General features: G+C 42.4%; 1 protein-coding gene across 5 annotated transcripts in view; it reads left to right on the forward strand.

The window, feature by feature from the left end:
- The window catches only part of phactr2 (phosphatase and actin regulator 2), a 40,108-nt gene that overhangs the window by 3,354 nt on the left and 13,012 nt on the right, over positions 1-23,742 (forward strand). Inside the window, exons 1-5 of one of the 5 annotated variants that reach the window (XM_070977576.1) lie at positions 3,576-3,657; positions 19,118-19,303; positions 20,535-20,609; positions 21,383-21,523; positions 22,774-23,019. In XM_070977576.1, the coding sequence (XP_070833677.1) occupies positions 3,645-3,657; positions 19,118-19,303; positions 20,535-20,609; positions 21,383-21,523; positions 22,774-23,019 (661 nt within the window). In that variant the 5' untranslated portion in view covers positions 3,576-3,644. Of the gene's footprint in view, positions 1-3,575; positions 3,658-12,343; positions 12,584-19,117; positions 19,304-20,534; positions 20,610-21,382; positions 21,524-22,773; positions 23,020-23,742 lie in introns of those variants that run through there. The other 4 variants (XM_070977575.1, XM_070977574.1, XM_070977578.1 and 1 more) reach the window with 4 other exon arrangements.

Raw genomic sequence — 23,742 nt, forward strand, 5'->3', positions numbered from 1 at the left:
GCACGTGCAAGGAATGTGGTTAATTTGATTTGTCACCTGAAAGCTTCAAAAACAGTTTAAAACTCACATTCAGCAAAATATTTACCAGATTTGATCAGGTTTCTAAACAACACTGAGAGTCTACAGTTATACCACTGGCTCCATGAGGTTGTACTCAGGTACAGCTGCGCCTGAAGCTAAATGCTAACGTCAGCATGCTAATATGCTGACGTTAGCATTTAGCAGTACACACAAGTATAGATGAGGCTTATGAGAATGTCATTAGTCTGAATTCAGTCAAAACCAAAGTGCTACAGTTCAGCCTCAGGGGAACATGAACGTGTGCAGCATATTCATGACAGTCCAGTCAGCAGTGGCTCGGTTTCATCTCTGGGGACCGTGAATATCCAGTCAGTGATTTGTGCCAATCCATCCTGTAGCTTTTGAGATTCAGTCTGAGCCAAAGTGGTGGACCTACTGACTTGCTATCCCTAGAGCCATATTGCTGCCCACCCTTTGGTGGCCACAGTTTTTGCCCTACGAGGCTGAAATGTGGCATGAAAATCATGTAACGTAATCACATCTCATGTCTTACATAACTACCATTAACCACTGAATTCATTAAAGACCCTGCTGGTCATTTGAGCGTATCCCTAAAAACACTGTTTGCGTTGAAATCACAGAGCCCTCTAGTGGCTGTAGTCATTATAACTCTTGATAGATGGTCAACAAAACAAAGGACACCACAGTGATTTCCTGTTTCTGATTGACAGTTTACAATCCTTCCTTGACCTTAACCACAAGGCTATTATTGAAACCATGACGACAAAGGTTCTCCAACCTTTACAAAGTAGTGGAGGCTGTCTGCAGTGCTGTTATTATTTTAACCAGCACATAATTATACCAGTATGCGAACAACAGGTGATTATATTCCAGTAATTTTAGTTGATTCCATAATGAGACCATGTTGTCTTGATACTAAATGTCCAAACATTTTTGATGTCCAGGCTCTCTTTCCTCTTCCTGAACACATGTGTACTTTAATACTTTTGAAAAGTGACTTTCTCTTCTCTCTGTCTCTCACAGTCGTACTCTCAGTGTCGAGTGCGATTGGATCTGCCCGTTTTTGGGTGCATTGTACGTGTTGTTCTCACATTTGATGGTGAGAAAAGAGGGTTCGACTGCATGTCTCTTTAAATACCAGTTGACCTCGCGAGGTACAGGCGCTTATATGTTTCCATCTAATTTGTTTCTTTTGTGTGTGATCGTGTGTGTGCGGGTGTGTGGGTGGGTGTTGTTGGAGTTGATGAGCCAGTTGTTTTTTTTCTCGCTTATTGTGAGCCATTTCATTGGACTGCATCAAAAGTCAAAGTCTCACTTTCTCCGTTTCTCTCCCCTTCCATCTGTCTATCAGTAACTCTGTGCGGTTACTTACTAAGCCATTAACTCTATTAATATTTGTTGAAACGCCTCAGCAGCAAATAGGCAGGATGTTAACGTTACGCTGTGCGGCCTATAATAATGCTGTGTACATACAGTGAGTGTATGAGCATGCGTAATGGAAATTTAATACGCACTTTGACTTGTTGTGTTAATCAAAAGTGGAAAAGAGATGCACAAATGTGATTTTTACATGTTCGACAGTCATGAAAGAGGAGGAGAACAAAGCTAAATGGGAGAAAAAACATGATAAGGAAAAAAAAACGAGGACTAGATTGTGCACTGTACAATAAGATAAACTGTCAAGAGAGGAAAGGAGCACAATACCATATGGCATTATGGCAGCTGCTCTTATGTAGTCAATAGCGTAATGGCTTTGTGGACATTTATGTGTTTTGCATTACACACACACAGATTCACGTCCTTCACTTTCAGTCCATCAGCATATTTCATATTATCCTGTTCCACTTAATCTTTTCACAGGTGGAACTTTTAGTATCAAAAGAGACGCGTTTTATAAAAGACAGGAAACTGAAACTTGACTGTCCTTGACTCACAGTGTGTTTAAGTATGTATTTAAAGGGGGCACAATACCTCTTATGATTTCTCTGGTCCTACATGCTGCTGTGTATCCAACATCAAACCGTCAATGGCATATAGATGACATATTTACAATGTTGAGTGTCACTTGAAGGACCTGAAGTGACTGTGTGACAGAAAAAGAAAGAAAATGTCTATCTGTCTGCACTCTGTCTCTGTCTCTTTGATTCCTCTCTCTCCTTGTGTCTCTCTCAGAGTTTATAGCATGGATTTATTCAGCATTGTGATAATTACTGGCTTTAATATCTGTATTGTTTTTATTAAGTGGGCAGTCACTGTGGCGCCGTGCTCTTCAGGTGTGTTCCCGTGAAATACTTCTCTCTAACTATTGTTTTACTCAGCAACAATCAAGGATGATGGGCTTTATTGACTGAGAGGTTAACACTGAAAAACAGAACTAATGCGCTCCATCCAGACTGTGTGGGTGTGGTTTGATCACATCTCATAGAGCCCACCAACTGCCATCACATCTTGAGCACAGGAGCCTTGAGAAAATGCAGAAATCTGACAAATAACTAAACTAACTTTGGTTTTGTTTGTATGGAAGAGCTCATCACTCATAGTGAAAGTATTTCAAATAGTTTCAGGTCCTTTAATGAAAAAAATTTCTTATTTAAAATAATTTGTAAAACTCCCAAATTGAGAATGAATTCAAATGAATCGCTAAACACTCATTTCTCATGCCAAAGTTTTCTGCTTTCATTTCCTCAAACCGGCAGATTTGTTGCTTTTTGCGGTTTTATTTGATTATAAATATTTAATTTGATAAAACATTCAATATGAAGGATGCAGCCTGGGCTCTGGGATGATGGGTATTTTGTTTAACAAATTTTAAAGAATAAATTAAATCAAGTTAAATCAACTGATGAATCAATAATGAAATTACCCTGCATGACTCTGCTCTGATAGAATGGACTGACAGAATCTGCACTTTAGACTATTCAACATGGCTTCTTCCTACCACTTTACTACTGTTTTGATAATGCTGCAGTCACATTTGCTGAAGATGACTACCTGCAATAAAAACATAGATGAAGAGAAGCGTGAGAAGGAAAATACACTAAGCATACATCACACCTCCCACTCGTTTGATGCATTTCTTCTTTTTTCCTTCTCTCTTTCTGTACCTTCACCTTTAACAGTGCATCCTCTCTCTCCTTATTATCTACGTCACCGTGGGACCTCGACACGGGGGGAGAGAGAAAAAAAATGGGTGAGACTGGAGCCAGACTCGGTAGCCAGAGGAAGGAGGAAAAACTTGACAGGCGGAGAGATGGAGATTAATGCAGGAGGAGACACAGATTGGGAGGGAGAAGGAGGAACTGAGATGGAAACAAACATTAACTTTTAATGCTCTTTATTGGAGCGAGGGGAGGCAGGAGGGAGGGAGGGAGGGAGCGAGGGGGCAGACACTGGAGAGAGACTGAGGGAAGGTTGAGCGATGGAGGAGGGAAGTGGACAGCTAGAGAGAGAGAGAGAGAAGGGGAGGGGAGAGGAAAGGAAGGCAGACGTTGAGAGAGGGAGGAGGGGGAGTCAGTGGGGGGAGGGAGGGAGGCAGAGAGGTGGTGTGTCGGGAAGAGGCAAGGATCAACTCACACTGCTGATAATATTCCCTGGGTCAAGTCATGGAACATGACGGTGAGCTCTCTTCTTATATTTATAAGCTTCTCTCTCTCTGCATGTGTTGTCTCATCTGTGTCTGTGTTAGTGTGACAGAGCACACACACATTCCTCCCAACACTTCTTCTTCTTCCTCTCTTCACATGCTGTCCTGACATGTAGCTCTGTTTGTCACCTGTTAGCCGCAGATGAAGCAGCACACACAATATAAGCTGTGAATCTTCAGCCTGTGTTATGTGAGTTACTAACCAGCCTGCTTACATTACCTGTGTTTGTTTTGAAGTCAGCTTTGTGGAGCCCACTCAGTTAAAAGGGGGCTTGTGGCGTATTTAAACGTGCACATGAGTCAGTGATTCTATGAACATCTGACCACTGATGCCAGATATCATTCAGCTGCCTGGCAGCCGCTGCATCTGTCTGACAAGCTGGAGCTTTTCTAGTACTTCCTATAATCCAAAATAAATATGCGGCACAGAGCAATGACAACAACACACAGTCATGCATTATGTACAGGAATACTGCTTTAAAGACACAAGCAACCACACTGTGTGCAATATTAATAAGATGCTAATGCTGCAAGTAGAACACTTAATAACATTAACGCTGGCCATATCTTCACTTAACCAGGCTTTGGTGAGGGTTTTGGCAACGATGACTGTGTGCTTAACTTTAAAAGCAGTTATTAGTTTTGTAAGTCTGCCCACAGTTGCATTATCGCGTTAGAGTTTCTTGTATGATTAAGACAAAGCCACATCTAATGGTTGTAACTTTACTGTCAGTGTTTCTACAGAGGAAAGAAAACAGACCTGTGATTCCAGGTGGGCTTGGCTGGAAGCCATCTTGTATTAGACGAAATGACAATGATATGTCGGTGCGTTGGTGGGTGTCACAGTCTAGAGTGGAGGCAGGCAAGCTATATCGGGCCCATGTTATCTAATATAGTTTAATTAGGCTACTGTTTGCAGAGGTTGTCATAACATATCACAGTGTTTAATAGGCAAAGAGCTCCTGTTACAATGTGTTAATAAAGAAAGACAGAAATTTAGGGCAGAGATGATGTTCACACTCCTGTTTTTTTCTCTATTATTGTCACAGGTAAGCTTTACAGCAACAAATCCACTTTTATCCATCCTCCTTTATGCATATGTGTGTTTGTCTGCATTGGTGGAGATGTGGACCGGGTGCTGAATGAGTACGCAACAAATCATCGCTGTCGTGAATTTGCGCAACAGCATTTTGCAAGGCAAAGCAGCATCTGTGAGTGTGCACACTTGTGTATTGTTGTGCTACATGTGTGTGTCTGCAGTGAGTGATTGTGTCATATTTGAGACTGAATGGGGTTTTTTGCATATGCCCATTTGACTGAAGTAATGTACCCCTGCACACTGGGGTCTGCACTCTGTGGAGGCACTGGACTGTCATGCTGTTTACATCCTGTTTGCTTGATGCCCACCTCGTCGCTCGGGGCAGCGGAAGTTACATCTCAGAGAACAGAAGGTTACTCCTAGCTTCACTTCGCAGCTGTCTTTGCGAGATTTGTCTGTTTATCTTTCTCTTGCACACTTATTTAATTTGAGCTGAGCCTTACCCTGGTAAAACAACATTTTTCCAGTCCGGCAGATGGATAAACCTGTTTGACGGGTAGATCTGGCCACCTTTTTTAAAATGGAAACATCTTCATGCTAATATAATGATTCACTTAATGGCTTGATGGCTTGAAGTACCCTCTGAGCCAAGAAAATGTTGGTAAATTTGTTTAAATTAGTAAGATTGCTCCTTTCATGAGCTGTGATTGATTCAGAGAAAGGTTGAGAAAGGTTCGCATGCAGTGCTGCTACAGACCCCTTGAAGCACACTGTGTTAACAGACCTCAGTGTGTCTGGTAAAGCTGGACAGTTTTGTTCTGGACAGTGTTTTTCCCTCCTCTACCAGAATGATACTGGGTTCAGCCAGACCTTTCTGCACTGGCACAGTGCTCAAACAAGGTGTGGAAATACGTCTGGCTTTGAGAGACTAGCTGGACATTGGCCAAAGACACCATCATCAACCAGTGGCAGTTTCCTGTAAAACAAACCACGTTGAGGCTCCATAAGAGTAATAATGTCCTGACTAACAGCCACGCGACACAACTGAGCAAACATGACTGACGTGCTCCAGACAGCTGTTTTTGCCATTCACAGTGGCTCTGCAGTAAATCTGTGCAGATATGGCCTTATATAGTTAGAAAAGGAAGGTGTGGAAATAAATGCCGCCTGCCGTTTGTTTACGTTCCCCATTTGCTGTTCTCTCATGGCCTCACATCCAACATGTTTAAAACAGTCATGGCTGGTGTTTTCTTTATGAAACAGTGTTTGTAATCTGATGTCGATATTAAATTTTCCTGCCACCGCGGCCTTCATCCTGCAGACCCCACGCTACAGTATCAGCCTTCCCTCCATCTTTTTCTGTCCCCGTCTCTTTCTCTGTCAGTGTCTCTCTCGAGCTCGCTTTCTCTTAAGCTCTCTGGTTGCCCGTCTGGCAGGATGTCAACTATTGATTTATACAGGCAACATTTTAGCAGTGATGGCGGCTTATGGGTTGTGCCAAATAGAATACAACAAACAGGAGATCAGGTTTCAGACAGGCTGGCTGGCATATGTGAAGAGGAAGAGGAATGACAGTAACCACTACTGTGTTGGCAAGAAAAGGACTGCACCGTTAATATTAACATAAATAAACTTTGTAAAAGGGACATATAGGGAAATGACTTTGCAGAGAAGGGGCATACTTGTGTTTGTAAGGATGAATAATTCAACTGAATTTTAGTTATTTTTAGATACTGTATACAGGCTTCCTTTCTCTGTGTGGACTCATGTGCATGTCATCTATTATTAAATCTGATTTCAGATTACTATCAACAAGCCACAAGCATCACACACTTAAAAAATGGCTCAAGACAAACCAATCATGTGATTGCAGATCTAAACCTTTGTATGGAACCAACATGGAGACTATGATGTTGTTTTATCCGTATATTACTTTGAATTGTTTGTTTTTTATTGTTTGTAGTATGTATTGGTCTTTAATATTTTCCTGCTCAGGGAGCAGAGATGTAAATCAGCTGTGCATAAAGCTAACTTTGGCTCAGTGGTTGTGTTTTGCATGGCCCCTGTTAAATAAACTAAACTGAACTAAAGCTAAATTATTCTGAAAGCAATGTTACGCAAACAGTCAATATCAGTCAGTGATTTATATTTCGTGGTTACACTGCATTGAATGTCAATTCGAAAAAACTTCAAATATGAATTTTAAGTATTTCTCTATGATATTAGATATTCATGTGTGCTGTTGTTGGCTGGGGGCGACACATCAACTATCTAAACGTTGATGCTCAGAAACGTTCAGAACACAGCAAAATGCAAAATAATAAGATTCAGGCTGCAGGAAGAGTCTCTACAGATAAAAACACGACCACACACTTCATATGGATTGAGAGTGCTGATTGAGAGGGATTACTTTTGTATGAGTTTGTACATTGTTTTAAATTGAGTTCAATTTAGACAAAATTTAGAAGGAAAACTGACTATAGTTGATTTAGATGCAAGCTTTCAGTAATATCCAGTATAACACACGAAGCACGATCAGTGCATTTTACAGGTCATTAATCTGAGCCATCATGTGACATGATTACAGACGGACTATGATTTGGACAAACGAAGCATCGCAGTGCTGTGATGAGATTTGACTGGTGGTGCGCTGAGACCCTTTTAGAACAGTTCCTCTCAGCTCGGCTTGGCTTGCTTGTATAACAGAGGCTGTTCCTTGCTGAGTCACACTTGACTGTTATGACAGTTTGGTTTGGTTTTGCAGACCGTTGTGGTGAAGAGATAGGCGTCCACTCTTTGACTCCTGAGAAGGTTAACTGCTCCCTAACATGGAAAAGCCATTGGTGTAATGTCACACACTTAGATGCACATATATTCTCAGTCCTTTGGCCATGACAATATCATGAGACTGTACCTTGCAGAGGAAACTGAGTTTAATAAATAAATAAAGGGCAGGGGAGAAAGCCTTTGAAAAGTAGCACTTAAACAATTATTACCTCCTTGTTCCGCTGAGGCTACTACTTAATATTTGATGACTCCTTTCCTTTCTTCTGGCCCGTCTCCTCCTCCACCTCTCCTGTCTTTCCTTTTGCTGTTCTGGTCAATGAAAAGGTCAGGCTCCCTCAGTTGATCTCTGTTATTTAGTGTCAGGACAAACAGGACCTATGGCTCTTGAAAAGTTTCACCTTGGCATACAAATTCCCATCCTCAAAGGGATGTCCACTTTACTGTGAGTGGTGTACCTCCACAGATCTCCATTTTGGATGTTTAGATTTACAGTAAAAGCATCAGATTGATCTAAGCTAAATCCAGAGGGAGCTTTTCACCGCATTTCTAAGATATAAGATCAGTAACTGATGCGGAGGAATCCTCTGCAAGCGGCAGAGGATTGTACTTAAAGTATCAAAAGCAAAAGTACTCATAATGTAGTAACATGGCACCTGTGAGTCTTACTCTCATGTATCATATTATTGGATTATTAATTTTGATGCATTAATCTGCATGAGTATGTTTCCCTTTATAGTTTGTTAATTTTGGGGTAGTTTAATCTATGACAAAGCATATATTTTATAAACTAATTGCAGTACAAGTACAGTATTTGAATACTGAGACAAATATGTGTAGCAACCGCCAGTATCTGTCTATCTATCACATGATACTACTACTACTACTACTACTACTACTACTACTACTACTAATAATAATAATAATAATAATAATAATAACAATAATAATACATTGTTCTTATATAGCACCTTTCAGGGTACTCAAAGTTGCTGAACAGAAATAAATAAATATCGTGAAATAATACAGAGAACAAGAACAAGCAGGACATGAGTAGATGACTCAGAGATGGAAAGCAATGTTGAACAAGTGAGTCTTAAGTGATTTTTTGGAAAATGGAGAGTGAGGAGGAGGTGAATAGGTGATTTATAGTCATAACAGGAGAATAATTGTTTTTTTTGGGATAAATTTCTCTTTAAAGCCCCTCGGGACTTTTACAAATTTCTCTCACTGCAACTTGAAAGCATTCAAATTGAAGTACATCCAACTCAGTCATCCGTAGTTGAATCATCGCCCACCAATATTACAGCATATGGCAGATTGATCATCAGCTGACTCATCCTGAGAATTTAACAATTTGATGGCATGATAGACAAAAAAATTTTTCACCCTGTTGGATAGATAGACCTGGCCTTGGGGGATCTCAAGCTCAAACTCTTAGTTATCTTTGGGTCTATTTGGGTCGAGTCTGTCCTTGGATCCTTTTTTCAAAAATGAGTCGGGAAGCCTGAAATACAAACTGTGAGTTGTCTGAAAGACATCAGGTTACATCGAGTTACATTATGGGAACTGCAGGATCAGTAGGAGCTCTGTGTTGACCCGACTCATATCTAAACACACTGAGCATCAATAGTGCTGGGTCAGTATACGCTGCAGAGATCAGGTTGATGACATTAACCCCCATCAATGCTAACGCAGTCATTTTCTGCCGTTAACTTTACTAAGTACTTCCATCCTCATGTCCTGTCTTATCCCTCCACCTCTCACTGACTTCCTTCCTGTCTCAATTATCTGCTCCATCCATCTTATTCCCTAACGACAGTCCCGTAAGACTACAGCAGTCTTAGCAGTGCCCAGGTGTGAGTGCGCACAAGGCTTAGGGAATACAGCACACAAAGATGGAGTATTTGGAGTGTTTGCAAAGGCCCTCAAACAGCTCAAATATCAGCCCAGTCACCAGAACAAAATGCAGGCATTGTACATTTCTGCAAACCACAGATACTATTGTAGGTTTCATATGTATCATATCAGTGTTTCTACTGTAGATATCAATGTGATGTATTCAGATTACCAGTAGGTGTCTATGAGCAGAGGTGCTTATTAGGAGGAGGGGGTGGTGGTGGTGTGACAGCATGGTGAGATAACCGCCAAATAGCAGACCACTGTGTGAGTGTTTGTGGCTGCAAAAGCAGATATTTTAACAAGACGTTGAAGTATTTCCCAGCCATGTTTGTGGCAACAAAACCGCCTTTTTAAGCCAAAACACAATCTCACAATCTGAACCCTACAAAGTGGGTTTTGTGCCTAAACCCAACCAGACCATAACCACAGCATTGTCACAACACAAAATTGAAAATTTAAATGTAAAGAAATGTAAAGTTTCAAGATATCTGTGGTTTGGAGATTGGAAGTTATTCTGGTGACTGAAATGCAAATACAGTCTTCCTCTCTTTTACAGGTATTTACGTTTAATGATCTTGCGAATCACATTGGCATGATGTACGCATGTAAAAAAAAAACCAACCAACCTGATAGTATTGTTTACTGGTTGAAGATGAGTCAGATGACTGTATTAAGAGGTAGCGAATAAGGCTGTGAAAACATTTTAATGACTTTGATTTGCACGCACTGCTGCAGGAGCCAAACTCACGGCTTCGCTTTGATTCCCTTGATTTTTCCTGAGTGAAAGTGCCAAATTTGTTTCGTTTGAGTTTGCTGCTGGCTTTATCTTACCTGCTGCAGCGATCCACAGCAACAGCGTGCTCTCTTATGAGATTACATGTTAAGACTGTGGCTTTTTACCCTTGAATGGAGAAAAGGAAAGACCGTAGAGCAGTGACACAGTAAGAATAATAATTTAACCACAAATCATCTTTAGTCTCCTGGATAAGCTGAGGAGCAGCCAGTTGGTTTGTGTAGGTAACACTAGATGGCAGTCTTGGCCTAAATAGACCATTTCATCTCCAGATTGGGCAAGTTTGATTCAGCAACATCTCTCTCACTTTCAGTTTGTGTGTGTGTGTGTGTGTGTGTGTGTGTGTGTGTGTGTGTGTGTGTGTGTGTGTGTGTGTGTGTGTGTTTGTGCTTCTGTCGAACTGGGATCTGAAAAGCATCAAGTGACACTTTGTTGACAGTGATGATAGATAAAGCTCGCTCTCTCTCTCTCTCTCTCTCGCTCGCTCACACACACACACACACACACACACACACACACACACACACACACACACACACCGCACACACACACACACTACATTATGTTACACTCTGGTTGACCCCTGGGTTGAGGCTCTGAGGGAGGAGTGTTGCTTGGTTTACTACAGTCGTCAGTGAGAAGTGGTTTGAGCTTCATGTGTCTAATACTAAACAGACACTATTTCTCTGTCCTACTATCATTTTTAAAGGCCATGCTGACAAACACTGACAGATTTCTGCATTTCTTCCCCTTTGACCCACTCAAAACAGGATTACAGTTCATTTTCATCTCCTTCCTTTCAAAATAAATCTCCTCTGAGGCAGACATGACTGTAGTGACCCTCCTCTGGAGCCACAGACACTGTCCAGACCGTGAACTTTATTCATTATGAACTGTAAGCTTAAAATTTTGCGTCACACTTTGTTTGGTTTGTTGATTTCCAAGCCTGGTCACACAGATATCTTTAGATATTTCAATTTTAAGACAGATTTTTTAGTATTTAGATGCCGTGACAGTGAAACCAAAACCTTTCTTTCTTTCTTTCTTTCTTTCTTTCTTTCTTTCTTTCTTTCAGTTCTTAAAGGCAGCTGATTATTTTTCTCTATACTTAAGGAAACTCAGCTAAAGTAAGACTTTTAAAATCAAGATTTACTGACAAATAATGATATCCAGTATCAGTTAAACCTGATGCGACCATAACATACCACACATCATGTTAATGCCAATTTCAGCCTCGACGTTGGGGATTCTGCTTTTACTGATGTTCCATGGTAATAAACTAAATATTTCTGGGTTTTGGACTGGTGTTAGATCAAAACAACAAGCAGTCTGATGCCATCATGTTAGGCTTTAAGACATCATAATGGGCATTTTGAAATTTCACCAACCTAATGATTAATTGAGAAAATAATCTGCAGATCACTCAATAATGAAAATAATTGTTGCAGCTCTCATTGACTTGAATTGCACCACACCTTTTACCCTAATAGACAGTATCATCCCACCGTCCCTTCATATCTCTCCCTGCTTCAATTAAGGATAAGGAGTGACGTCTATTTGTAGATCTCTGTGACATCCAGGTCAACACCACATATGGTATATGACCTTACTGACATAAGCACATTTTGCTCTTTAAAAGCCATTAGAAGAAGTACTAAGAAGAAGTACTCCAGCTACTTTATGATAATACATCATAATTTATTAGCTAATGTATATATTTTGTATTAACAATCTGAATCTGAAAACTATCTAATCTTATGAATAAAGTCAAATTTTCTTGATATAAACCAAAATCTTAAACTCACAGACAAAATGACAATTTGCCTCAGGGGGCTTTACAATAAACCCAATCTAAAGTTGCATTTAATGATATTAAGTTACTAGGAAACTGTAAACTGGACAGTAGACTACTTGAGTAAATGTACTGAGTTACATACCACCATTACGGTTTTGCCCACAGTGAATATGTTAACTCGTTTAAACCCTCCAGCCCTTTATTTTCTTATCTTGGCCAGTGTAAACTAATGTCTGATGGTGTCGGACCCCGCCACCCTTTGACCCCAGCAGCGCCTTTAATCTGGCCGGAGGAATGAGCGGCATTCTTGAGCCGCTCACAGGAGGAGGAAGAAGAGGTGGGAGGGGAAGTTACGACGTAGTAGCGCCCCAGTCAGACAGTGAACTAAGTTTCCAGCGACTCAGCCATCACGGTGTGAAGCCGTTTCTTCTCGAAATGAACTCACTCGGCGGCTCCGGGCGGGATTTGCGCGGTGATAGAAGGCCGTGATCGTGGGGTTTTAGGGGGGCTCGGTCCGGCCCGGTGCTCCGGAGAAGCTGAATATGGGTCAGACCGCCGTGTCTGCCGTGTCTCAGTCTGCGAGCGGTGAGTGTGTGCGCTCCCTCCCCTCAAGTCTCTCTCACACTCATTCCGCTATCTTTACCCAGGATGTCTGCTCACTTTTGCTGTCTTTCTCAAGCATTTCTGACGGATTATTTATGGCGCTTCCCCGCAGTTCAGCGCTAACAAGGCGCTAAACGGGCGCATGCTAATGAGACGTTAGCTAACTTGATGTGTTGCGTTTAATGAACTCGCATCATTTCGCTCCGTGACTGTTTCTAAATTTATCGCTGCTTGAGTTACCCAAGAGTGAAAGAGCCAGCGTTAAAGCAGGATGTGTTGTGTAACCAAAGAGTTGTTTATAAAGCTGCATTGTTGCTGCTGGCTCCAAGTGTACTGTTTGATCAGAGTTTATGTATTTAGCAGCCGGTTTGACGCGGGTCCAGATGAATTGAAGGAGAGCAGCTTAGATTTGAACCGCTTTGTTTTCCCATAAGAGAGAGCAGAGAGTGTCTGCAGCCCGTCTGGATCAGAGGATTCACATTTAATTCACAGTCAGGGACCCATTAAGCAAGACAACATCACGTCTGAGTCAACAAGTGGGCATATTCAGCTTTTTTCAAGGCTTCACGGGAAATTTCATCACTTTCAGTTAAGGCTTGACAGCTGCAAAGCTCAAGAAAAACAATGCTGTTCACATTTTCTCTCATCCAAAGATGCTGTAATCAAAGATAACTAAAATATTCAGTGTGCAATGATGGAAAATAGAGAAAAGCAGCAAATACTCATAATTAGAGGGGTGGGTCCAGAAAACGTCAGGCATTTTTTGCTTGGAAAATTACTTAAAAGATTAGCAAAATAGTTGTTTTTCTTCTGTTTATCGATTAACCAGTGAATCTAGGTCTCCAAACAGCAATTATTTTCATTATAGATTATGCAGCCCATTACCATTTCATTCAATCGTTAGAGTTAGAGAAAGAAAAAGCAGCAAATCCTCACCTGAGCCATGAAATGTTTGGCGTTTGTGCTTGGAAAATGATTATCTCGGCATCCAAATAACAGCTCATTATTTTCAGCTTTTCGGTCTAGTTGTCACAGCTGCGTAGATCTCATATTTGGGTATTTTACACATGCGCACCAATGTAAAAACTCTCACATCTTATTTAATGTATTATTTATTGTAGGGTCGTCCAGAATTGATTCTCACTGTCAAATCAAGGGCTGTATTACACCTGCAGCACAACGTGAATGCAAATGACTGCAATTTACCACTTGATGCAATAGAAAACAGCATTTTAATAGACACTGCTGGACTATGATCCACTGCTTTGAGAGGATCAGCCATTTTAGTGTAGAGATTGGTGACAAAATAAAAGTAAAACCAGCAGTGAAGTGGCAGCTTCACTTCTCCTTGCCACAGATTGTCCAGGTGTTGGAGGGTTGAACACGACTCGTCCAAAACATTTGCCTTGATTGCTGTTTTGATGATGGTGGCAAAGATGCCGTCTTAACATCAGCCCACGTGGTCAGGTGGATTTTAAGATCATGATCCTCTTTGTTTTCATATTCATGAAACCATTCAGCGACGTTTCATTTCCTGTTTGGGCCGAGTAATTAACTTCAGTACTTTGAGAACTGTCAATTTGAGGAGAGTTGGCACCGAATGCTTAGCTTGTTTACCACTTCATCCACTCTGTAGCCGTTGTGGAGCTTTTGAGCTTTTCACATGGTCTTGGAGCAGCACCGTCCTCATTTCTATGACTCCATCTGCTGAAGACGATCGCAGCGTGTGATTGAAAGCTACTGAGTCAACCTTGTGGTGTTCACATTCATTTCTCCTTTAATGTGTCAGCACCCTGACTCTTGAAAACATCGCTCATCATGCATTATGCTCAGGTGTAGGAGTTTACATACTGTAACACATTAAACCATTAAACCACCACAAACCATAAAGCCTTAAAAGATAAAACGCAGGAACAAAATACATAAACTTTATTTCAGGAGTGTGTGAGCATGTGCTTCACCTCCATACTTAGAAATCGTTTTTTCTCACCATCTGCAGTCCTCAGTGTGTCCGTGAGCCAAAAAAAGTAGACATTTTACATTTGTTGAAGTGTTTTATGGGAACACTTTAAGGCAGTGAGATACAGGAAGCGGCAGAGGTCTCCGGATGAAAACAAAAAGTGGAACTCACTTTTTTTATGATGCTGTCAGCATTTAAAGTAAACCCCAAACTGTTGGAGCTCACGTAAGCCAACATGCATGCGCGCATAGGAACCTGCGGCGATGATGATGATGTCCATGCTCTACATGGCTGCATTACAGGTTGCATAATGTGCTTTAAATGCTGAAGTGGCTCTGTCGAGTTCTTATTAATAGATCATTAACATAAAAGTGATCATCATCATCTGAGCCTTCGTGAGTTATGACCCTGTTAAACACTTCGAAGCTGCAGTTTCCTGTTCGATTCAGTTTTTGAGCTCTTAATATGAGCTGCTAGGTCCTGTGAGTGTCATGAGTTGTGCAGATTTGAGCTCCTCTGGCCTGCATTGGAGAACGATTTGGAAGAAATGACCCAAGTGTTAAAAACTGCAGCTAATGCCCGGCGTCGCCCCTCCCTCCGCTCCCATCCAACACCTCATGTTAACTTTTTTCCTTCGTCTTTCCTCCCCCTGTTTCTGCCCTCCTTTTTCTGCTGCCCCACCTCAGTTTCCACCTCTCCCCTTCTTTCTCCGTCTTCTCCTCTCTTTTGTCTCCCCCTCCATCCCTCTTCCTCTGTTCGTGACGTCTGGTTCTTCCCTCCCCGGTGACTCGCAGTGAAGGAAGGAAGCCTCTCCCTTTCCCCTCCTCCTCAACACATGTCCCTGCTATAACATCGGAAAAAAAAGAAAAGCATGATGGCTGTGTCACAATCCAAAACCGCTTTAACCTCACAGTGTTGTACCAGGCAGTATATGCCATCCATACCAGAAAATGAACAGAAAACTCAACTGGTTCATCAGTTTAACACATTGTTCAGCGTGTCGTTGCCTTGGAACAATAATTACAGCTCAGTGAACAACTTCTGTGTGGGATTTCTTTGTTGAGATGTCTGTTGTGTCTCAAGCAGTGTTTCAGATGATCCCACTCATTTCCACAGCTGCTGTATATCCATATCCTGACTCACCCTCCTAGCATGACATTGCGAGTCATCTGTTTCAAAATAAAACGCCCCTGTGTGAAATCCAGTGTGGAATCGAGCCGTCGAGTCAGCAGTTGTAATGCATAAAACCATCCCCGAGGTGACCTGAGGTGGATTGGAGCCACGCTGGTGCAGTTAAAAAGCTGGAGTCAGTACTGTTTCGGTAAAAATCCTTTGCTTTTCTTGGACAGATCCGTCTTGCCTGAAATGCAGGATTGCTGTAAAGCTGCGAGCATTTGCATTTCTTGTTTTGTGATGAATGGATTTTAATTTCCAGTATTCACCCATATGTCCTTCTTCGGCTTTGATCTGACTCTATTGTATTCTTTAGCTGTCTGTTTACTGATTGTGCCGTCATTTCCTTTGCAGCTGACAGTTGATTTCTGTATTTCTCACAGAGTGGGGGTGTGAAGGGGGCAATGAGGGTGGGTGGGTGAACATGACGTTGCCTTGTCGTTCGGGGATGTGGTGCTCCAGGAAACGTCAACAAATCAGGGTTGGAAAGTGCATCAGCTTAACGCCGGTGTGGTTAAGGTTTGGTTAGGGTTTGGCACTAAAGTGGGTCGGTTGGGGTGAGGGAAAGATCACAGTTTGGGTTAAAATAAGTAAGGCTGGGGTACCTATGTTGTCATGGTAACACGTGGTTAAGGTTAGGGAATGGTCGAGGTCACGCTTTACAAAAACCGACACTCACTGTCGGTTGGAAACAGGAAACAAGCTGCGGTCTCTTATGTTGAAGTCTGATGTTTAACTGACCCTCCGTCCACCCCGACCTCCCCTCCACATGGCCTTTGTCGCTCTATGACAGCGTCACCTGACTTCCTCCTCTGCTCCTTGCATGTCTTTCTGAATTGACTGACGCTGTCCTTCTTTGGAGGATAGTCTCATTTTTGGGGGGTCTGAAGCAACAGTTCCCAAAGATTCCTCCTCATTTTGGGAAACACTGGTCCAGAGGACATGAATACTGGATATTCTGTGGAAATAAAGGTTGTATTGAACGCTGTAGAATGGGACCAGGATCAATTGATAGTGTAATAAAGTGCGTGTAAATGTAGATTTACTTGCTTAAAAAGTTGCTTTGCTTGCAGGTGAACGCTCACATTGTGAACGTATGTGCTGCATGTGTGTCGTAGAAATGTAGGCTTACTAAAATATCCATTTCCTGTATTGCTACATGACATGCGTGACTCTCAAATCTTCCCTTTTTCTCGAAGTACCCACTTTGTCGTATCAATGCAGGGATTCCGTGAGAAAGCAGATGATCAGGTGTTTGTCACTTCACTATCTCTTTCTCTCTTTATTCCTATTTTTTTTCTCTGTTCTCTAAAGTTAACAATAGTCTTTCTTTCGCTCCTCTCCATTGTTTCTCTTTGCTTCTTTCTTTCTCTCTCGTTTCTCTTCTCTGCAAGTAATAAGTCCGTCCATTGTCCCTGTTTGGTTCCCACTAGAGGTTTAATAGTTGGGCTAATGGTGATGATAATCGCTGTTACTGATTTTCCCATAATTAGCAGCACAAAGCAGCTGCTGAAATGCACCTATTGTTGCGATTTGATATCAACACAGGAACAGGAAATGAGAGTGTGTGTGTGTGTCTGTGTGTGTGAATGTATATGTGTATGCGAGAGACAGAATTAAATTGGTGTCTTGGGAGAGCATGCGCTGGGCTCTGCACTGCATTTTTCCATGTCTTCACTCTTGGTTTTTGTGCTCTTAATTGCAATGCTGTGTATGTGTATGTTATTTTGTTTTTTATTTTTTTGCAGCAGTCAGGGTCATAAGGTGAGCAAAATGCGCTAGAGAGCGATCACCTGCAGAGTTTTATGCGATCTTGTGATTTTACAATGAACACTTTATTACTTTAACACTTTATTTACCGCAAAAGTAAAATGCTGCAGTAATTACATCCATTGAATCTCTTGTTTTTCATTATAGGAGCCCCACTTAATTTAGACTGATGAGACAAGTTAACTCTCCTGCAGACCACCAGATGCCTTAAAGCTTAACTTTATATTTGTCTACTATTTTTATTTAGCTTTCAAACAGTGGTTTTGGTTCTATTGGTCAAATGGCCTTACTAGTAATTCCTTCCTTCCTATTGTCAAAAATGTGCTGAATGACTGGATAATCTGGCCAGCTTTTGCTCTTTGCTGACTATGTTGCTGCCTAAGCGTCTTACATAGAATTGAGAAAATGCTGCTCTGTTGCCTTTTTAACCAACGTTTATTGTGTTTCTGTCCGTGGTTTTTGAGACGGACACGAGCTGAGATCAGCTGGTCTGTGAGAAGCTTTGTTGATATCTGACTCTCTCACACAAACATCTAGTTCAGTCACAGAATTATTTGTGTGTGTATGCTCACATGGAGCTGAGGTGGACCGATTGAAGCCTGTCCGCTGAGATCTACCAGCTAGCTGTCACTCACAGCGGCCATGCCCTTAATTATACATAACTTTAAGCCAATTTAGGCTGTAAACATGGTTATTTCTGCTGTAAATTTGACCATTTTAATAAGGGGGTCCATGGAGATTGACTTGCTTTTGGAGCCACCCTCAAGTGGCCACTTGAGGAATTGCAGTTTTTGGCGCTTTATGCACTCGGAGGTTGTCGCTTGTCTAAAACACGGATCCTAACCTGCTGTTAGCTGACCAGACCAGACACAACAACTAGCCTCAGTTCCTAGCTGCCACTGTAACCCCCTCCGCCCTTTGAGGGAATGAATTTAGCAATTCAGTGGCACAAATTATGAGATTCAGGGAAAAACTACTTCAAGTTTGAAATGATAAACTTTTGATCCCTGCTGGGCTCCTTACAGTCAGGAGGTTTCAGCAGTTGCTGTTCTGTAGCTGAACAAACAAAGACCTTCCTCTGCTTGAATCTGAGGAATCACACACCACCTCTCTTTCCTCTGTCAGGTTCTGGCCTGACACACACACACACACACACACATTCACATAACACACACAGAAAGCACTTCTAATCTTCCAACGGGAAGAGGAGGAGTTGTGGAGGGACATGGATCTAGCCAAGACACACACACACACAAATACTGTACAGAGACGGAGTTAGAAATAATGTTCCTGCTGAGCTGTTGAAAGCTGCGTTGTAAAGAGAAACAAGTGACTGATAAATAAGTGTTTATTGCTGCTGTGGGGGTCCTGATAGTAGTGTATCATGAGTTATTGCAGTATGAGTGAGTGAAAAGATGGCTTTGTTTGAACACGTTTGAAGTCCAACATTAGCTGTTACCACAATACTTCATGTTGTTTATTTATATAGATATGAAGTATGTGTACTATGGCCAAGTATCACAAGACAAAAAGCCCTCTGGCGCATATAGAGAAGTGTAGCGCTCGTGACCTTGGATGTTATATTTTTGTATTCCTGCATGTGTGTCTTCCAGTTGATGGGTTGGAGAAATCATCCTCACTGGCCAGCTGCGATGTGGTGGTGGACAGCACCGCCAATACCCAGAATGCCCATGCATCACGGCAGCAGCGAGGCAAGCTGTCGTCGCTAGGAAAACTGTTCAAACCCTGGAAGTGGAGGAAGAAGAAGACCAGTGACAAGTTCCAGGATCTTTCCAAAGGTAGGCCGTTGTGTGTGCGTCTTAATGACTTAATGAAGAAGTGATGGGCGGCGTCTGATGCGCTATCCTCACTCAACCTCATGCCGTGGACTTTTGGATTAATGCTGAACATTAAATATGAACAGGAGCAGCGTTGCTCCCCAGAAGAGCTTTAAAAGGAGAAGAGTGAACGGTTTGTTTGCAGCTCTCACTGATTCATTCCTTCAAGCGCTGTCTGGGAAATTAAAAAGGGACAGAAGTAGATACAAAAAGCAGAGACTCACTCACAGCTGCCAGGTGCATCTGACCTTCTCTGCGTTATGTATCTGCATTTTGGTTTCATGCCTCTGGCTGGACTATCCAGGTGTGAAGCAAAAAACAAATCAATTTCTCTCTACACAAGTTATTTATTTGGACGTCGGAGGCGGCGAGAGAGCATCACACCTGGAGCTTGTGGAGATTCAGTGGCTGAACTTCTGCACCCTGAGTGTTTAATGGTTCCTCCTCTCTCCACACTCAGGGGCATCACCTGCACCACTCATCCTTGTGCAATACTCAGAGTCTTTAGTCCATTTCATTTTTGAGGTCAAAGTTCAAACCAGTGTTTTCTCCTCTTGATTAGCGTCCTCTGATGAGGATTTTGGTTCCCAGTAATCCCTTGCTAGTTAAAGGGATAAAACAGTGTTGGATAATAATAAAGCCCTGTTATTTACCCGTGCATTTGGAAGTGCAAACAAACATGGACATTGAAGTCAGTCAGTTCAGCGTTATGAGTACAAAACCGGTCCAAGTTTTGTGTGTACGGCTAATCTAATGATTCTTTTTTACAAGTATCAGAAAACGCTGAGCATGCCCATTGCTATGATCCCAAGATGGCGTCTTCAGATCCCTTGTTTCATCCAACCATATGTTCAAAATACGATGAAGAAAAGCAGATCAGAGATCAGAGACAGATCTCACTGTGAACAAGGCAGATTGATTCCTTCTGAAGAGTTTTAAGAGAAAAATGGCCACGATAGCTGCAGCAGGGTGACAGAGTGGGTGTAGTTCCTCATCTATGGCTTGATATGTGGTGCTGTTTCGTGCAGTGCAGCGTGGGAAGTTTTCGCAATAAAAGGAGGAAAGTAGCCGTTGTGCAATGCTTTTGTAGATTACTCTGTGAATTAATTGCTGTAGCTAGATGACTTGATAAAGGACAAGCAAGTAAAATCTTACACTGAATCATACACTGACTGTGATTTACCTCTTTCAGTTTTGGAGAGAAAAATCTCCACCAGGCAAACGCGGGAGGAGCTCATCAGGAAAGGAGTTCTCATCCCTGACCAAGGTTTGTCTGATGATTCACTCGCTTGTTTCTTCATTTGTTTGTTTAGTTTCCCTTATCATTCGTCAAATGTGTGGATGACGATGGAGCTGAAATCACAGCTCAAGACATTTCAGTTACTTATGAACACAGATGGAGTCATTTGTGAGATTAGGCCTCTGAAGTCCAACTTTGTCAAATGCGATAAATTGTGTCTGTTGTAATGTCAGTGAAGTCAGAACTCAGAATAGAAATTTAAGCTTTCAGCAGCTTTCAAGCACCTGGGCATTACTGACAGGCAGAGGATTTCCCTAACAGTTAGGTTTTCTTTAAGAAGTGTTGCAGTGGGTAGAGATCCCCCCTTTTGGTGGCACGGTGGAAACACTGTCACCTCACAGCTGGAAAGTCCCGGTTCGATTCCCGCTGTGGGCGCTGGTGGCGTGTCTTCCACCATGCCTTCAGTGCCTGCTGCTCAAAGAAAAAGGGTCTTTCTGTGTGGAGTTTGCATGTTCTCCCCGAGCTCACCTGGGGTATCCTCCATAAAAATACCCCCACTAAAAACATGCAAGAGGATCACCACCTGACCAATGGTGATGACAGAGGAACTGGTCCCCGGGCGCCGGTCGGCTGGCAGCCCACCGCTCCCGGTCTGCCGTGGAGGAAGGACTGACCAAGGATGGGTTAAAAGTGGAGAAATAACTTCACATATGCATGGCGTGTGCAGTTTCCCCACCTAACTCCACATGTTGTGTAAAAAATTGTGACGAATAAAGGATTTCTTCTTCTTCTTCTTCTAGAGGAAACAATCAGCAGAGAAAATCTAAATGGTCATGCCACATCCAGCGCGACATCAGAGGAGATCAAAGTTCACATCGAGTCCCCAGAAACACAGCTGGAGGGACAGGCCGCCGGGCCCGTCAGCACTGAGGACAAAACAGGTAACATCTGGCTCTAACGTGAGCTCTTTTCAGGCATTCATCAACATCTGGATCTCTGTACTAGTCGGGTTAATTGTCTCTCACTGGCATATAGAATGAATAAACCTCCCAGGCACCACACTTTGGGTTCAGCTTAAAATGTCCAACAGGAAAGCCATCTTAGAGATACTGATGTTGGTACAATGTTCGTTGAATGAAGAAATTGTTGAATCTACACAGAGATGTAAAAAATAAAGGGACAAAGATACTCTGAGGGCAAGAGGCAAAAAAAAATAAATAAATAAGAGAGAAAACTTACAAAGAGGCTCTTTCACTCCCATCTCATTATAATCATGAAGCTTTTTTATGCCTTTTTGCGTCTCAAGCATATAAATGTTGTGACCAAATTTATGGTTTTCAGTTCTTGCACACGGAGATACTCTGAATCCACACTGGTATCAATGTGTCCTGCAGGCAACAGAGATAATCCTTGAATCAATTTGTTTGAACAAATGTACGTGTAATTATGGATTCACTCTTCCAAACAGAAAGTGCTGAAACACGTCATGTTACAGGGGAATGTGGGACTTTCACAGTCCTTTAACAACCCCCTTTTTATGTGCTTAAACTAAATGTTGCAGCTTTTTTCGGATGGTTGCCTTGAAGTCTTCCTCTTGGTCATAGAGTGAATTTGTATCGGCGGCAGTTTTCTGGCTGACATTGAATCCCCTGTGGGATCTCTGGCCAGGTCTAATGTGTTCAAATAGATATTCCCATTATATCAGCCTGCAGCAGGCATTCATAGCCTGAAAGAGCCATAACTCCTAATGCCTCCCCCTCTCTCTCTCTCAAGAGACAAGCCACTGTTCTCCTGTCTGATGCTGCTTAAGTGTTGTGTTGTTCTCATCTCAACCCTGTTAGCATTGAACTCAGAGCCATTTGTTTGTTCATTTGTCAATAATCAGAAGGGCCCAGGCAACAAACACTGCAAATACAGTAGGAGAACACACATGCCTTCACACTGGAGGCTGGGGAAGGTTAATGGGTACATTTTATCTGTGAATTCCCAAGCCTGATATTGTGATACAAAAAAAGCTGCTGAAGACTCACAGATCAAACATCCTCCCTAATCATTATTCGCCCAACTCGCCTCCTTCAGTATCTCTTTCGCTGTCTGCACGTCCACTTGTGCATCTGTTTGCATAGCTTGCTTTCAATCTCTATTTTAACCTCTCAATACTATTCTTTCCTGCTTCCTCTGATCCGCTCAGAGAGGTGTGATACTAAACACCTCGCCGGGGCAAACCAGGTGCGACCTCGAGACGTTCAAGCTAAAAAACAACAAAGTGCCACTCCGCACGCCTCTTCCAAACCTGCGGGTGGCACTGCAGCCACAACCAGGCACAGAGACGGTGCCTCGGGGACTAAAAAGGCCGCTAAAACCACAGGCAAGACAGGCTCATCCGGCCAAGCTAAAGCTAACCCGCGGGGCACTAACAACACTAGTCGTGGGATTGGTAAGTTCAGCTTGTTGGGACTGAAGCCTGCCTGCCTCCCTGCATGGAAAATACGCTTGTATCACAGTTTGCAAGGAGAGAAGATTTAGTCATCTGCATCCATGCTCCCTGGCTTCATGCACACTCCCTCATGAAGTGTTGAAGTGTTAGTCAAGTCGATTTCCCGTCAAGTGGCTACATTTCCCTGTTTCTCCCTCTTGATAGCGTCCTTTCCTCATTAGAAGAGATTTCCAGTCAAGTGAGTAACTGTAGGAGGGTTTTGTTTATGATCTCTCTCTGTCTGTTTTCTGAGAAAGCAGAAGTGAAGATTTATTGACCGTGTCTGTAAAGGCCTCTACACTACAACTGCGTGTGTGTGTTTGCATGAGAGCACATGAGAGTGAGTGCGGCCGCTCTAGCGTGGCCTCCATAAAATGACAAGCCCACAGTTTTGATTGATAGCATGATGCTAGAGCATGATCATCACTGTGTGTGTGTGTGTGTGTGTGTGTGTGTGTGTGTGTGTGTGTGTGTGTGTGTGTGTGTGTGTGTGTGCGCGCGCGCGCTTCTTTAACCTACAGCATAGTGAAGCTAAGCAACACAGAGCTCAGCAGAACATTGCATGTGATGTTCGTACCGTCTTTTCTGAAGGCCTCTGTTTATGTAGAGCTGTTGTGAAAGTGGGACAAAAGTTGTTTCATTACTCTTAAGTTCATCATTTTCCTTAAGGCTGCTTTTACTAGC

Source organism: Chaetodon trifascialis, chromosome 13, assembly GCF_039877785.1.
Source record: "Chaetodon trifascialis isolate fChaTrf1 chromosome 13, fChaTrf1.hap1, whole genome shotgun sequence".
In the NCBI taxonomy this organism is placed as follows: domain Eukaryota; kingdom Metazoa; phylum Chordata; class Actinopteri; order Chaetodontiformes; family Chaetodontidae; genus Chaetodon; species Chaetodon trifascialis.